Raw genomic sequence first — 16,658 nt, 5'->3', positions numbered from 1 at the left:
CTTGATATTTCTTCTTCCTTTTTAGAAAATATTAATAAAATAAACTCTTATTTTTTTTTTTTCCTTTTCTCCTTCATTTGTATAAAAGGTTGAACACGTTTTTTTTTTTTTTTTTATGTTCAATAATATATTATGAAGGAAAAAAAAAAAAAGATACATATTATTTATATATAAATATACATTACATATTTATTATGTATTTATAATATGTATATATATATATATATAAACCCTATATATAATTTAAATATATTTATAATTATACATTTTAAAAAAAAAAAAAAATTGAACATTAAAAATATATTATATTGTTTATAATTTCATATTTAAAAAGATTCATATTTTAATTAATTATGTTTTTATAAAAATATAATAAAATAAGATAAAAGGAATTCATTTTTATGGATAAAAATGAACTCAAAAAAAATATCAAGGTAAATATAACAAAACAAAAAAAAATAAAAATAAAAATAAATCATATATTATATAATATTACATATATATTAATAATCTTTTAACATTGTTGGATTTTATACATTTAAAATAATCGAATTATAAAATATAACAAAAAAAATAAAAATAAAAAATTTATAAAATATACAAACATATAAAAACGAATTTTAATTAAAAATTTTCACATTTTATATATATTTTTTCCCTTTTATGTGATACATATAATGAACATTTTTTGATGGTAAAAAAAATTCATTCTTATTATTGTCATAGTATTTTAAAAAATAATTTAATAAATAACAAGCTGATATACTATCCTTTCTATTTTTATAATTTTTATTATAAAATTTTGAAAACAATGTATTGTTATGGTCTTTTACTTTTGTAACCATATTTTTTAAAGAAAAATTTAAAGTATTGTCTTCTTCATAATGTCCATTTAGTTCTATACTATTTTCATTCAAGGAGAAATTATATTTTTCTATATAATCCTTTTTACTTTTTATAGACATATTGTCATTTTTAAATGTTATTGTTTCATCATATATATCAAAGGAAAGATTATTAATAGGTTTCGATTTCTCCTCATTCATAAGAAAGCACATATGTTTTCCCATATCGCTTACCATTTCATCCATATGAGACCTAAAAATGAAACATATTTCAAACAAATATACAACACGAAATATTAATATATATATATATATATGTATATTATATGTCATATTCTTATGATAATTATTATTATTATTTTATCTTTTCATTTATTTTTTCTCTTTACCCATTTGAACCAATGATTACAAGAAGGTTAGTGTTGTAAATAAATTCAAACAGATAATGAAACAAAGAAAAAAAGTTGTATATATAATTTTGAAAATTAACAACATAAAATAAATGCACATTCTCCTTTATAGGAAGCTCAAATTGTTTCTTGTATAATATATTCTTATGTCTTGAAAAAACCTTTTCATATATGTATTTATTCTTACACAAAATACAAAGGCCTAAAATATTAGTAAATATGTATAAGAGAAAAATAAAATAAAATAAAAAATAATATAAATGCACACATAATATATATATATATATATATATATATAATCGTTTCCCTCTTTTTCTATTGTGTTAACTTACCCATAAAGTTATAACCATAATCAATCGATATGATATTATATGATGATAAAGGGAAATTAATAATTTGAAATACGTTATTTTTTAAATTTATGTTAGATACCTTCATATTATTTGGCATATATATATTATAATTTAAAATCTTACTACAAAGTTTATTATTCCTTCTTTTTTTAATTCTGTTTTCTATAGAATTGTCTTTATAACATGTTAAAAAAGAAAATACATTATGCTGTTTTATTATTGAATTTTTTTTGAAACCTAGCGTTTTAATATGAAAAAAAAATACAACCACCAAGGAAAAATAAATAAGTAATTTTATCATTATATTAATGTTTACTTATTTTTCTTTTCATTTAATTGAACCACTCTTGGAACAAACGCTAACACACTTTTTATACCTACAAAAATAAAATGAATGAAAAAATGCATATATATTTATGTATAGTTATATATAAATAACACACATATAAATACATATATATATATATATATATATTTAATATGCATTATTTTTTTTTTTTTTGCCTTCCTAACTTGTATTTTCTTTTAAGTCTTCATAATTCCTCTTTTTCGAATTAATACAAACTTTTTGTCCTACAAAAAAAAAAAAAAAAATTATAATAATATAATAATAATCTCTCAAAAAATATTATGTAACCTACATAGATACATATATATATATATATTCACAATATCCTTGTATCACATTTATTATTTATATATTTATCCTTTTATTCTTTTTTTTTTTTTATTATTATTATTACTAATTTGTTACCTGATTCAATGGTTTTGCGATGTTTGTCGTTTTCTTCTTTCTTATTAATCCCTTCGTTTTGCATCTCTTTATATATTATCTAATGTTAATACATATATATATGTGTACATTAATATAATTAATTTGTTTTTTTCTTCTTTCTTTTGGGCATAGAAATTAAAGAAAAAAATGTTTTTGAACTTCACATTTCTATTATTAGAATATATTATATTTTAAAAATATGGAAAAGGCAATCATAAAAAAAAAAAAAAGAAAGAAAGAGAGAGAGAGAGAAAATATTAATTATGTCATAAAGAAAAAGAATAATTATTATTTTTCAATTTATAAAAAATATAAATATATTATATATATTATATATATATATATAAATATTTTTACAAAATTAAATTAAGATGAACAAAAGTTAAAAAAAAGAAGAAAAAATATATATATTATTTTTCATATTTTTTTTTTTTTTTTTTTTTTTTTTGTTTTTGTTTTTGTTTGAATATCTTCTTTTTTGTAATTATGTGGAATGTTTTTAATTTCAATAATATTGATGATAAATTAAAAAATTTTAAAAATGAAAAAGAAATATATACTCACGAAGATTTAAGGTAACATATATTTTTTATCTCTATTCAAAAAGAAAAAAGAAAAAGAAAAACCACGTGATAGTAGTTGCATTTTTATTTTATTTTATAAAATATCACGTTTTGTGTATTTTCTTCATTGTGTACATGAAACATACGTTTCGAACTTACATACAATTATATAAAAACATTATAAGTGTAATATATATTTTTTTTTCATTTTATAATTCTTATCCCTTATTTTAGATATTACTTTGAGAAGTTGGTGAAAATAAATTTGAACAATGTTAATGTAAATAACTTCATAGAATTAATAAGAAAAATTACTCAAATAACAATATGGGGAGACAAATATGATGATCAAATTTTTCAGTATGTTATAAGAAATAAAAAGAAATTCATTTGATTGAAATATTGTATTGTAAAATTTGTTATACATATATAATATGTGTATATATATATATATTTTTATTTTATTTTATTTTTTCCTTTTGAAGATACTTTTGTGAGGACAACATCTTTAACCACTTCATTTATTTACTGAAGCAGAAAATAAATAAAAATATCAGGATACAAATATATCAGTCACTTACTATGTTAATACAGAACATACAAAAGGACATATCTTTATGTAATATTATATAAAGAATAGAATAAAAAGAAAAGATTAATACTTCAACTATATATACATATACATATATGTATTATATATTTATCTTATTTCATTTGGATTTTTTTTTTTTAATTTTTTTTTTTACAGATTATATATTCAGCAACAACAAAATAAACAATTTAATTTATACTACTTTTATTTATCAAGATGATGAAATTATGCCATATTATATTTCAATGATTAAATCAATTTCTTTTTTTTTGAATTATCATACCTCCAAGTTCTTTTTTAACGAAGTAAATATATTTTTAAACGTGCATACTATTATACATTATGGACACATATATATATATATATATATATATATATATATATATGTATTATGTTTATTATATTATTATTTCTTTTCTCATCTAATCATTTTTACTTTTATTTTTTAAAGAAGAGTATGAAGTTTCCGTTATATACAGAATCATTGAGGCTATACAAATTTAATGATATAATAACTAGGACATACGTTAAAAACATCATTCTTAATATACTTAAAAGTATTAATAAAAAAAAAAAAAAAGGAGATTATATTTATATAAACCTTATTTTTTTGTATATAATATCCATTTAATATGTATCAATTTTTTTTTTATGATACCAAATATTTAAAATTTTAACACAACATATATAATGTCCACATTAATAATGTCTAATTTTTTTTTTTTTTTTATTTTATTTATTTTTTTTGTGTAGTTGATGATGAAGGTATAGAAAATTTAATTTTGTTAAGGTCATCCTTTTTTACAATCCTAGTATGTTATTTAAGAAATAATTTAATAAAGATGAATAAAATATATACCAAAACCAAAGAATCCAAAAAGTTAAATAAACATTTCAATAATTATCTAGAAGAAATTGATGATGTTTTATATTTTTTTGAAGATATGCTTAATTGCGAAAAAAAAAGAATCAATGATATGTTAATAGTAAAACTTATAATTTATTTTTATTTTCCAATAATTGGTTCTTTTCATAACTCCATATATTTTCATGGAGTACATCCTGAAAGTGATAGTAATATGTGTAATCATTCAGAGAAACGAGAAGAACAAAATATATTCAAGAAGGATATTAATAGTAATGATATAAACGAGGAGCAACTTAATTATGGTAGTCTTGATTATGTCTATTTTTCTAGCAATGGTAAAGATGGTACCTCAAAACAAGTTCATATGAATCATGCAAAAAAAAATGACACAAATGAAGAGGATAAAAATAATTTGGAAGAAAAAAAAAAAAATTTGGATGATAAAAATAATTTGGAAGAAAAAAATAATTTGGAAGAAAAAAATAATTTGGAAGATAAAAAAAATTTGGAAGATAAAAAAAATTTGGATGATAAAAAAAATTTGGATGATAAAAAAAATTTGGAAGATAAAAATAATGTAACAGATGATAAAAAAGATCAAAAACAGAAAAATACGCATAAGAATGAAAAAGTTGCAACAGATTCACATAACGAAAAAAAAAAGAAAGAAGTTGTTTTTAAATTAAACGAACAAAATGATAATGATATGATGGATTATCAAAATAATAAAAGTATAAAAGATGATGATATTAATAATAATAATAATAGTAAAGATGAAAAAGATAAAAATGATATAATTTATACTAATCCTGAAATATCTTTAGAAAACATTGAACTATTCAATTCATATAATATTCCCTTTTTACGATTAGTTGATAATAATTTTATAAATTGTAAAAATTATGATTTTTGTAAAAGCTTGTCCTCATCAAATGACTCTTCTATGAATTCTAACATAAGCTACATTGAAAGAGAGAAGGATGAATATTTATTTCTTAATGAAGAAAATATAAACAAAACAGAAAGTTTAACAAATGAAGATAATAATAATACAAATAAAAATGACGCGAACAAAAAGAATGAAAGTAATAATAATAATAAAAAAAAAGAAAAAAAAAGTGAAAATGCATATGAATTTTTGTACTTTAAAGGAAGATTAAATGTTAGGAGACAAAAAGATAATGATAAAAATAAAACAGAAGCTAATAAAAAAAAACAAGTGGATAATGAAACAAACAATGTAAAAAATAATAATGTGATTGATCAATATAATAGTGATTCTAATTTTATAAAAGAAAATGATTTAAAAGATTATTATTTTAAAAAAAGAGAAAAAAAAAATATATTCATTCAATTAAATTCACGAAATGGAATATTACATAAAAAAAAAAATAAAAATAATAACACACATTTGAACAATAATTCTGTTAATAATAATGAAGAATTCTGTGATATAAATAATTTTATAAATAATAAAGAATTTATAAAAGATATTAAACAAAATAATTTATATGATTCATGTTATGTAGAAATACCAACGCTCCAAAAAAAAATTACTTTTGATGAAAATATTAATAATGATATATATAATTATTTATTTAATTTCAATTGTTTTACATTAAATGCATTAAATTTTTATAACCATAATATTAGTATTACAAATGTTTTCTACAATATTTTTAAAGTGGGCTTATGTTTCCATCCATTGTGTTATGTAAACTCCTTTAAAAATTTCTCTTTATTATATAATTATCTTATAAATACCAACCTTTCTTTATTTGTACTTATCAGATCATTGAATATACTTAAAAATGATAAAATTAATAAAATCGTATATTCACTAATTTTTGGGGAACAAATTAATGAATATTTTTTACATAAAATTTTATCAGTTGAATTAAAGGATCCTTATTTTTATGCATATTTTTTTGATGCACATAAAAAAATGAATATCAATAAAAATGCAAATGATGATATGGAATTTGAAGATATTTACACATCTTCTATAGATTACTTATTGCCTGAATATAACAAGGAAGAAGAAGCTTCCTGTTTAAATCTAATTAATAAATATTATAATAATATGGTTACAAAAATGCCACCCTGTTCTATCGAAAATCATAAAGGAGAACACGAAGAAAAAAAGGAAACCAAAAAAATTGTTGGTGAGGAAAAAAAGGAAATTGAAGAAAATAAAGAAAAGGAGAATAAAAAGACAGATGATGAAAATAAGGAGAATAAGGAGGAAGTTGTTGTGGATAAAGAAATTAAGAAGGAATCTGATGAAGATAAGGGTATTATGAAGACAGATGATGAAGATAAGGAGATTAAGAAGGAAGCTGATGAAGATAAGGAGAATAAGAAGGAAGCTGATGAAGATAAGGAGATTAAGAAGACAGATGATGAAGATAAGGAGAATAAGAAGACAGATGATGAAGATAAGAAGAATAAGAAGGAAACTGATGAAGATAAGGAGATTAAGAAGGAAGCTGATGAAGATAAGGAGAATAAGAATGAAGTTGATGTAGATAGGGAGGTTAAGAAGACAGATGATAAAGATAAAGATAAGGAGAATAAGAATGAAGTTGATGTAGATAGGGAGGTTAAGAAGACAGATGATAAAGATAAGGAGAATAAGAATGAAGTTGATGTAGATAAGGATAATAAGAAGACAGATGATGAAAATAAGGTGATTAAGGAGTCAAATGATGAAGATAATGAGAATAAGAATAAAGTTGATGGGGATAAGGATATTAACAAGACTGATGATGAAAATAAGGTGATTAAGAAGACAAATGATGAAGATAATGAGAATAAGAATAAAGTTGATGTAGATAAAGAGATTAACAATACTGATGATAAAGATAAGCAGAATAATAGTACCTGTCAGGAACAAAAAGAAAAAGAACTAATCGTTAAAAATGGAAAGAAAGATGAAACAAACGTCCATAAAGAAAAGGAACAGGAAGAATGCAAAGATAAGGACGTTCAAGAAGAGGGAAATAAAGAAAAGGAGTTGAAGGATCAAGAAAATAAAGAACATATTAACCAAAAGGATAATAAAAAAAAGGATATATTGGATCAAAATTCTAAAGAGAAAGATATAAATGAAGAAGCAACTGTGTTAGAAGAAGAAAAAAAACAGACTCAGATAAATTCTATGAAAGAAAGTGAAAATATTGGTGAAATAGAAAAAAATTTAACAAGTAATAGCATAATGAGATATAACGAATTAAGTAACCCAATATTACTTAATTTTATGTTACTTACTAATATACAAAAAGAGAAGAATATTAAAAAATGTGAAAAAGATAATATTAAAAATAAAATATCAGATATATATTTATTGTTAAGTATCCAGTTTATTTATAATTATTTAAATACATCAGATGACGATTTGAATAATATGAATATTTCTTTTTTTAAAGTGTCTAATTATAATTTTTTATATATTTATTGGAACATTATAAATGTCCATATAAATAATTTATACTTACGAATTCTTACATTGAAATTGTTAGTTAATTTGACATTATTGTATGTTCAGAAAATAAAGGATAAAAATGTGTGTGCCGAATTTGTAACACCATTATTATCGTTAATGGAAAAGGTAAAAAGGGAAGAAATAATTAAAAAAAATAAAATGATAACAATAAATACATACATACATACATATATATATATATATATATATATATATGTGATATGAAGAAGCTAAAAAGTAATAAACATTTCTATTATATATCATATAATATTAAAAATTTACATATTTTTATAGATTAAGAAAAAATTGGCAAATAAAATTAAAAGCATTATATGCAAAATGGAATATAAAGTGTGTCAAATATTTTGGGTAATAAAAAAATAAAAACAAACAAACAAAATTTATTACATTTATCATTATATTATATATGAATATATAAATAACGTATTATTTTTTTTATTTTAGGAGGAATCTAAAATATATGAAAATTGTTGTCAAGAAAAAATAAATATATGTGGAGACTCCATATTAATGAATATCGTTAATGAAGCAGAAGGTAAATAAAAGAAAAAAATATATAAACATATACATATTCATTTTATATGTTTACATATTTATATCTTCTTTTGTATATTTTTATGTTAATTTTTAGAATTTGAGGATTATCACTTTCTCTCGTATCCCGTGTCTCAAATAGAAATATACAGAAGAAATGTTCATGTAAAAAAAAAAAAAAAAAAAAAAAAAAATTTATACATATGTATATATATTATTTATTTTATTTTTTTGCTTAATTTATAAAACCTTCTCTTTTTCTAGGCCTTATTTGTTTTAAACGGTTTCTCTAGCCAACTTCAGGATATAATATCAAACACAAAAATGTTAGTAAAGAAAAAAAATATATGTAACCACTAAACGTAAAAGACACTTTTGGTGTATATATATATATATATATTTATTTTTATTTTGTAGTGACCCAATGAAGTCAGTGCCCTTTGATTTTAGTTACAAAGACGCAACAGCCTTAATAGACATAAAAAATAAAAATACAATTAAATGCTTCTTAAAAAATAATAACAAAATTGTAATAAACAAACAAATATATATATATAGAAATTTCTTGTATATATGAATATATACTTATGTACATATATATTTTCCATTCTTACTTTTTTTTTTTTTTTTCTCTTTTTTTTAGTTTAATTGTTATTATATAGAAGATAAAACCAATTTTTTATTATGCATTCCATCTAATAGTCACGTAAATGAAGCTCTAATTATTTTTAGCTATCCGTTAATGTTAATCGATTTATATATAGACAAAAATGATAATAAAAAGTTGATAGTTCATGCTTACAGTTATAACAATGAAGAGAATAATGTTGATGAGTCAGTTATCACAACCTTTAATAATTCTGAAAAAATATTTAATAACAATAATACATATGACAGTAATTATGTTAATATAGTAAGATGTTATAGTTCAAATAATGATGATAACATATCTGACGAAAATGTTAAAATTCATAAAAATGATTATATCCTAAATAAATATAGTTCAGCATATAAGAAGAATAAAACGTAAGTGAAAATAAATATAATATAAAATATATATATATATATATATATATATAATATTATGTATTTATTTATTATTAATTTATTTATTTTATTTTTATTTTAGTATAACAAATGTAAAAAAAGAGTGGTGCATTAAGGAACTCAATTTTATGAAGAACATTTTGAAGCTCAATTTTTATGATACAACAAGATCTCTTATTGTATACGTAAGTTATAAAATTATTTTATTTATTTGTTTAATATGTGATAAAAATTATATGGCTATACATATATATATATGTATATATATATTCTTATAATATTTAATTTTTCCCTTTACAGAAAGAAATAAAATCAGGTATACAAAGTGTGAACGACAAATACAAAAAGAAGCTGGAAGAATATCTGGATACGTTTAATTAAAACAATTATAAACATGTCTTATTTAGAAATATATTGTAAATAAATATATAAATAATTGTTTCTTGTTCATTATTTTTAACCCACATATATATATATATATATTTGTTCATTATTTTTAACCCACATATATATATATATTTTTGTTTGTATATTATCCTTTTGAATATCTTCCATTTTGTTTTTATTTTTATAAATTTTAAAAATCAAATAATTTAAAATATCATTTTTTTTTTTTTTTTTTTTTTTTTTTTTTTTCCCTTTTTGTTGTTTACACAAAACAAGATGAATAATTTAGGTATATTATATTGGAATATATATACTATGAAAAAGTTTTGAATACATATGAAAAATATAAAAATACACATATATATTTTATTTGCTTCATTTACACATTTTATCTATTTATATACATTTTAAAAATTTTGTATGATATATATATAATATCATTCGCATTATATTATTTAATAAAATCATGACATAGAAACAATCCATATTTATTTTTTTCTATTTAATAAAATTATATATAAAAAAAAAAAATAAAATAAAATAAAATAAAAATAAGTAAACAAAATTAAAAATATGAAAAATAAAGAGAAACAAAAAACAATAATAATAATAAAAAAATTGTCTCATATATATAATATATATATATTATATATATTTTTAAAAAGACAAAAAAAAAAAGAAACAAATATATACGAATATGATGTTATTCACTTGAGGTCTTTAAAATAAAGGAAAATATTTATAAACAATTTTATTTTATCAAAAAATAAAAAATGAATATTTTCTAGCACCAAGTAGCTGTTATTCGGATACGTTTTTAACAGTTCATATTCCTACAGAGAAAATAAAATAAAATAAAAAGATGAATATATAAATGTAGAATTATATATATAATAAATTTAGTATATAAGAGCAAAAAAATTTAAGGTACATATATATATATATATCAGAATTCTTTTTAAAATGAATGGAAAAAAAAAAAATTATTAAAAATTTGTAAATTTTATTACCCCAACTTCATCTAAAAAAAAAAATTAAAAAAACAAATAAATGAAAATATTATGTAATATGAAAAAAGAAAATTTATTTTATTTTATTATATTTTATTTCATTTCATTTATTTTATTTAATTTTTTTTACTTACATTTTGTAAACTTGAAACCCTTACTAATATATTTATTACAATTCGGTTGAATAAAGAAAATATAGAAAGGCGTGTACAAAATTATTTTCTCCATAACACACAAAAGGTATATAATTCCTACAAAAAAGGAAAAATAAATATTTTATATGCAATAGTAATATATTTTATTCAAACCATTAAATTATTAAATATATATATATATAATATTATTTTATATATTTTTTTGTATACTATTTATTATAAGATATATAAGACCAAAAACCAAAACAAGAACAAAAATGGTAGGGTACAAAAAAATTAAAATGGTAAATAATATGGTACCTACAATATAAAAAGAAAAAATAAAATAAATTTATCAAAATTTTAAGTACAAAATATATAATGTTTTTCCTTTTTCTTGTTTAAAATTAAATAACCTAAAAGTACTTCTTCATTTGAGTAATAATTTGTATCAACTCTTAGTTTTAGTATGTTCCATTTTTTCCCACTATATAAAAAAAAAAAAAATTTATTATAGAATAAAATTTTTATTTCAAATAAAAATAAAAAGTCATATATTTATTTAAAAAATATAATAATATATACAAATGCAAAAATTTTACTTGAATAGTAGGTATAAGGAATACATATTTTTATGAAAAAGGGTACATATTTTTTTCAAAAAAAAATAAATAATGGTAACCTATTAGAAACAGAAAAAAAAAAAAAAAAACAATAAAATTATATACACATATGTATATATTTATATATATATATATATATATATAATTATTGTAACTAATATAGATTTTGATATATAAGTATGTACTAATGCATTTAATATTTATCACGTATATATGCCTATATAATTAAACGTATCATCTTAATATTTTGCATTACATGTGCTGTTACGAATCTCAAATAATCAATAACAAAAGACAAAAAAAAAGAAAAACCCAACAGTGATGTATATCCAACAAAATTTAAAACTGTACTATTATTCACGGGGATGGTATTTGTGAAAAAATCCCTACATAATAAATGAATGAATAAATAAATAAATTAACATATAAATATAAATATATATATATATATATATATATATATATCATATTTATAAACTTACCATTTGTCCAATATCGAAACAAGGATGCTACCAATGAAAGATGTAAAATTATTATTTAATTTAAAACCTAACGGATTTTGCAACAAGGTACCCAAGATAGACCTACAAAAAAAAGATATATACATATATATGTATATATATATATATATATATATATATAATATATTAGTTATATAATTATATTTCTTTTCTTTTTTTTTTTTATTTGAAATAATTACGTTAAGGTACTGGTGCCATAAAATATTTGAGCCTTCTCTGATATATAATGTAGGTTAATTACATTAAAATAAAGTAAAAGAAATATCAGACATCCCAAGAAAATATCGATTATTAAATTGATAATACGAATTAATAAAATTTCTCTATATTTATAATATTCAGATGGGTTTTGTTTATTTTTCATGAAGCTACGGAATATATTATGCCATTCAGAATGGAATAAAAATTTTTTTTTTATTAATATAAATGTATTAATTTTTTTTTTTGAAAATAGATATTCACTCAACAATTTTGGTGTACATATTACATAATATAAACAACTATTTATAAGTGATATGATATATGTAAAAAATAATATTGTTGATATGATATATGAAAATATAGACATTTTTTTTTGTTTCTTTTTTTTTTTTAAAATGTCTTCTTTTTTCATTACAAAATATCTATTTTCATAATTTTCTAAGCATTTAGAAAATATACATTTTTTATTAATTAAATGAATTATTTGATTCATATGAAATGGTTCAGTTAATTTATCTTCAATAAAATTATAAGAAATAAATTCATCCTTATCATTTAATTTTAATTTATTGTCTTTATCTTTATTACATTTATCTAATTGGTGCTTATCACAATCATTTTCTTTATTATCATAATTATTATTGTTATTATTACTAGGAGTAATATTTTCAGAATATATATTTTCTTTATCTTTTTTTGATTTATCGACATTTTGCGAACCACATTTTTTATCAATAAAATTATACTTTTCATATGAATCACTCTCAAAAGGGTCAATAAAGAAACTACTATTTTTATTAGTACTATCACAATCTTTCTTATTATTTTTTTGTATATCTTTATCACTCTTACTATTTGTATCATATATATCTGTATATTTGATTTGTTCATTTTTATCATTTTCAATATTACTTTCTTTATTTGTATCATTATTACTTTCTTTATTTATATCAATATTATTTTCTTTTTCTTTTATTTTTTTTATTATGTCTTCTCTTCTGAAGGCTTCTAGGACTAATGTATTTACATGATCATTAACCATATTATACACATATTTTTTTACATCATATAAAATAAATAGCGCACTTATATTTTGTTCTTTTCCACTTTTTTTTTTAAATATAGGTATATTATTATAATAAATGAGATAAAGATAATTCACTTTATTATTGTCTTCATTTTCTATAGTGCACATATTTTTATCTAATTGTTTGAAATTTTCAATAAAAGCAAGTTCACCTACAATTCTGAAATATTTCCATTCTGAATATTTTTCATGTTTCTTTTTTAATTTAAAGTTTTCTATCTATATAAAGGGGTAGAAAAAAAAAAAAAAAATAAATGTAAAAAATAAAATGAAACAAAATAATATAAAAACAATATCATATAATGCAAAGGATCATGAAAATGGAACAACGAAAATTAAAAATATAAACAAATTAGTGTACACATTATTACATATTTATTTTAAAATGTCAAAAAAAAATAAAATAAAAAAAGAAGAAAAAAAAATTTCAGACACATATATATATATATATATATATATTTATATGTTATTTTAAAAAAAAAAAGTGTTTCTTTTTAATTATATATAAGATTACATATTTATCTGTAATGTGGACAATAATATATATGTTATCATTTGAAAAACCATATAAATAATATTTTGTATCTGTATTAATTATTTGTATATTTTTAGGGAAAAATATACTTAAACATTCATTTAATTTTATATCATAATTGACACCACTCATTTTGCCTAATTCGAGATTTCATCCTATCTAATTATTATCATTATATATATATATATATATATATATATTTTATTATTTCATAAAAATAATATAAAAAAAAAAAGAAAAAAGGACCTTTTAAAAATACAAATGATACATTTTTTGATACTAAAAAGAAAAAAATGTATACACCATTTCCTTTGGAATGATAAAATTGTTATATATTTTTATTATTCTTAATTTTTATATTTTCTTTTTTTCAAATACAAATTTCTAAATGAATTTTACTATACACATGTATACATTTGTATTGTAATAGGATTAAATAAAAAAAAAAAAAAAAATTATCTAGTTCACCCAAAATATTTTATCAATATATGATATATTCTCCTTTTCTTATATAAGTATATAAATACTATTTATAATGCATATTATATATATATATATATATATCTAGATCGATCATACAAAAAAAAAAAAAATAAATAAAATAAAATATAAGGCTTCCCATCTTTAATATATACAAAAGAAAAATATAATAATAAATAAACATATAATGAAACATTTTCCATATTTAATGGTATTCGGATTTATTTATTTATTCTTTTTTCTTTTCTTTTCTTTTTTTTTTTTTGCCCTCCACATTTTATTAATTCATAATATCATTTAATATAACACATATTTATAACTAATAATTTTCTATATATTATATATATATATATATATATATATATATTTTATTATTTATTGTTTTATTACCATTTTAATTATAGAATAAATAAAAGTACCATTTTTCATAATTGTTTTTAAGAATTTAACATTTTCCACATTTTATTTATATTAAAAAAAAAAAAAAAGTTTTTTCTTTTTATTTTCTTTGAAATCTTTTATTTGAATGATGATATATATTATTATATCAAAAGGTTTTTAGAGCGTTACATAAAGAAAATATAAGAAAAAAATGTCATAGAAAGAAAGGAAAAAATGCATATTAAAAAATTAGGTATATACTTGGATAATTGTAACAAAGGGTATACAAATATATTTTTTCTTTATCCATACAATAATTATTATTTTCCTCTTTTAAAAAAATTCAATACAATAAACAAATTTCAAAGACCCATATGTATAGACAATAATAAGAAGAAATATTATACTTTTAAAAAAAATAAATTACATGTGCGTAACTTATTAACAAAACGGGAAGAAAATGAGATAGATACTAATAATAATATCACTCCCTTTTTTAATGATAAATTAATTATAGATAAAGAATTAAATAGTAATAAAATATTTTCGCATTATACAAAATGTTATATACATAAAGAAAGTGAACATATATTAGTTTTATGTCTTAAAAAATTAAATGAATATGAAAAAATAAAAGATAAAGCAAAATTAAGTGTCTTCATTTATGAATTACAGAATTTAAGCAAATCGAAAATTTCATTTAATATTTTAAAAAATATAGATATTATAAATAAATTATTTATACACATTAATGAGAATATTCAACATGCATCATCTCCTTCTTTATTACTATCCGTGGCTTTAAGTTATAGAAATATAAAATTAAATAAATATACCTATTTTAAAAATGTATTACGAGCTGTATGTAATAATATCAAGGTTTATAAAACTACCAAGCTAAATAAATTACTAAGAAATGAAAACACAAACAATAAAAATAATAATAATGAAGACAGTTATGAATATACAATTGAATTACTTAATAAAAATAAAAAAAAAAATAAAAGTAAACAAATTAATATGCTAAATGTATATACAAATAATATGAATAATAGTACATTATGTTATATATTATATTCCTATTCAACTTTATTTACAATATCTAATTCTTATTTGTTATATATTTCTAAATATATATTGTTAAATCCTGGTAATTTGAATTATTTAGATATTTTGTCACTTTTATATTTCATAAGTAGAAACAATTTTAAAATAAAAAAAAATGATTTACTATATTATAAAGATATACAGTTAAATAATATAAATAAAAATACGACAACTGATGGCTCTATTGATAAGAATGAAAATATAGGAAGTATTCAAGATGATTCGTATTCATTGTGTAAACATAATAAAAGCATTAATGATACAAAAAAAAATAAAATAATAATAAATGATATATCTGCTTTAAAAAATATAAATAATAAATATGATGAATATAAAAATACATATATGAAAATATTAAGAACTATAATTTATATTATAAGTAAAAGAAAAATGCTCTTTGAAAACCCAAATATTTTAATATTAATATTATATTATTATTTCAAAATGAATTTGATACCTATACAAATATTTTATAAACTTCATTTTAAAATAAAAAAGAATATTAAAAATATTGATATAAAATATATATCATTATATTTATATATTTTAAGTAATATCAATTTTAATATTAGCTATTATAAATTCATATACAAATATTTGACGAATGTTTTTCAGTATAGACAAAAAGAATTTAACATTCTTTCTTTATCTATGTCATTTTATTCACTTTCAAAAAATTATTATTTTAATGACCAGTTTA

General features: G+C 18.5%; 4 protein-coding genes across 6 annotated transcripts in view; 2 read left to right on the top strand and 2 right to left on the bottom strand.

Annotated features, from left to right (window-relative positions):
• Positions 1-641: 641 nt before the first annotated feature.
• On the bottom strand, positions 642-1,909 carry PGSY75_0619100 (hypothetical protein; the record flags this gene model as incomplete). The annotated part of the gene is made up of 3 exons (XM_018784770.1): positions 642-1,098; positions 1,235-1,457; positions 1,588-1,909. The coding sequence occupies 3 exons, from the start codon at positions 1,907-1,909 to the stop codon at positions 642-644; spliced, it is 1,002 nt and encodes a 333-aa protein (XP_018642824.1).
• A 960-nt stretch (positions 1,910-2,869) lies between these two features.
• PGSY75_0619000 (hypothetical protein) lies at positions 2,870-9,873 on the top strand (the record flags this gene model as incomplete). Of its 2 annotated transcripts, none has more annotated exons than XM_018784768.1 (14): positions 2,870-2,958; positions 3,181-3,306; positions 3,432-3,565; positions 3,695-3,843; positions 3,993-4,095; positions 4,292-8,016; positions 8,185-8,259; positions 8,356-8,446; positions 8,543-8,610; positions 8,710-8,771; positions 8,863-8,974; positions 9,089-9,471; positions 9,575-9,677; positions 9,793-9,873. In XM_018784768.1, 14 exons carry the CDS (start codon positions 2,870-2,872, stop codon positions 9,871-9,873), a joined length of 5,301 nt encoding a protein of 1,766 aa, XP_018642823.1. The 2 variants fall into 2 exon arrangements, with proteins under 2 accessions (XP_018642823.1, XP_018642822.1); XM_018784769.1 differs by having other exon boundaries at positions 3,990-4,095.
• A 713-nt stretch (positions 9,874-10,586) lies between these two features.
• Positions 10,587-14,122, bottom strand: PGSY75_0618900 (N-acetylglucosamine transferase; the record flags this gene model as incomplete). Of its 2 annotated transcripts, XM_018784766.1 has the most annotated exons (10): positions 10,587-10,712; positions 10,890-10,900; positions 11,024-11,140; positions 11,255-11,344; positions 11,440-11,510; positions 11,626-11,705; positions 11,903-12,032; positions 12,129-12,230; positions 12,347-13,674; positions 13,970-14,122. In XM_018784766.1, 10 exons carry the CDS (start codon positions 14,120-14,122, stop codon positions 10,587-10,589), a joined length of 2,208 nt encoding a protein of 735 aa, XP_018642821.1. The 2 variants fall into 2 exon arrangements, with proteins under 2 accessions (XP_018642821.1, XP_018642820.1); XM_018784767.1 differs by lacking the exons at positions 10,587-10,712; positions 10,890-10,900; positions 11,024-11,140; positions 11,255-11,344; positions 11,626-11,705 and having other exon boundaries at positions 11,475-11,510.
• A 963-nt stretch (positions 14,123-15,085) lies between these two features.
• The window catches only part of PGSY75_0618800 (hypothetical protein), a gene marked incomplete at both ends in the record, with an annotated part of 3,012 nt that continues 1,439 nt past the window's right edge, over positions 15,086-16,658 (top strand). Inside the window, one exon of the mRNA XM_018784765.1 lies at positions 15,086-16,658. This exon is cut by the window's right edge and continues 1,439 nt beyond it. Coding sequence (XP_018642819.1) covers positions 15,086-16,658 — 1,573 coding nt within the window.

The sequence above is a fragment of the Plasmodium gaboni genome, chromosome 6 (genome assembly GCF_001602025.1).
Source record: "Plasmodium gaboni strain SY75 chromosome 6, whole genome shotgun sequence".
NCBI classification, from domain to species: Eukaryota; Apicomplexa; class Aconoidasida; order Haemosporida; family Plasmodiidae; genus Plasmodium; species Plasmodium gaboni.
This window is presented reverse-complemented; position numbering and strand designations above follow the sequence as displayed.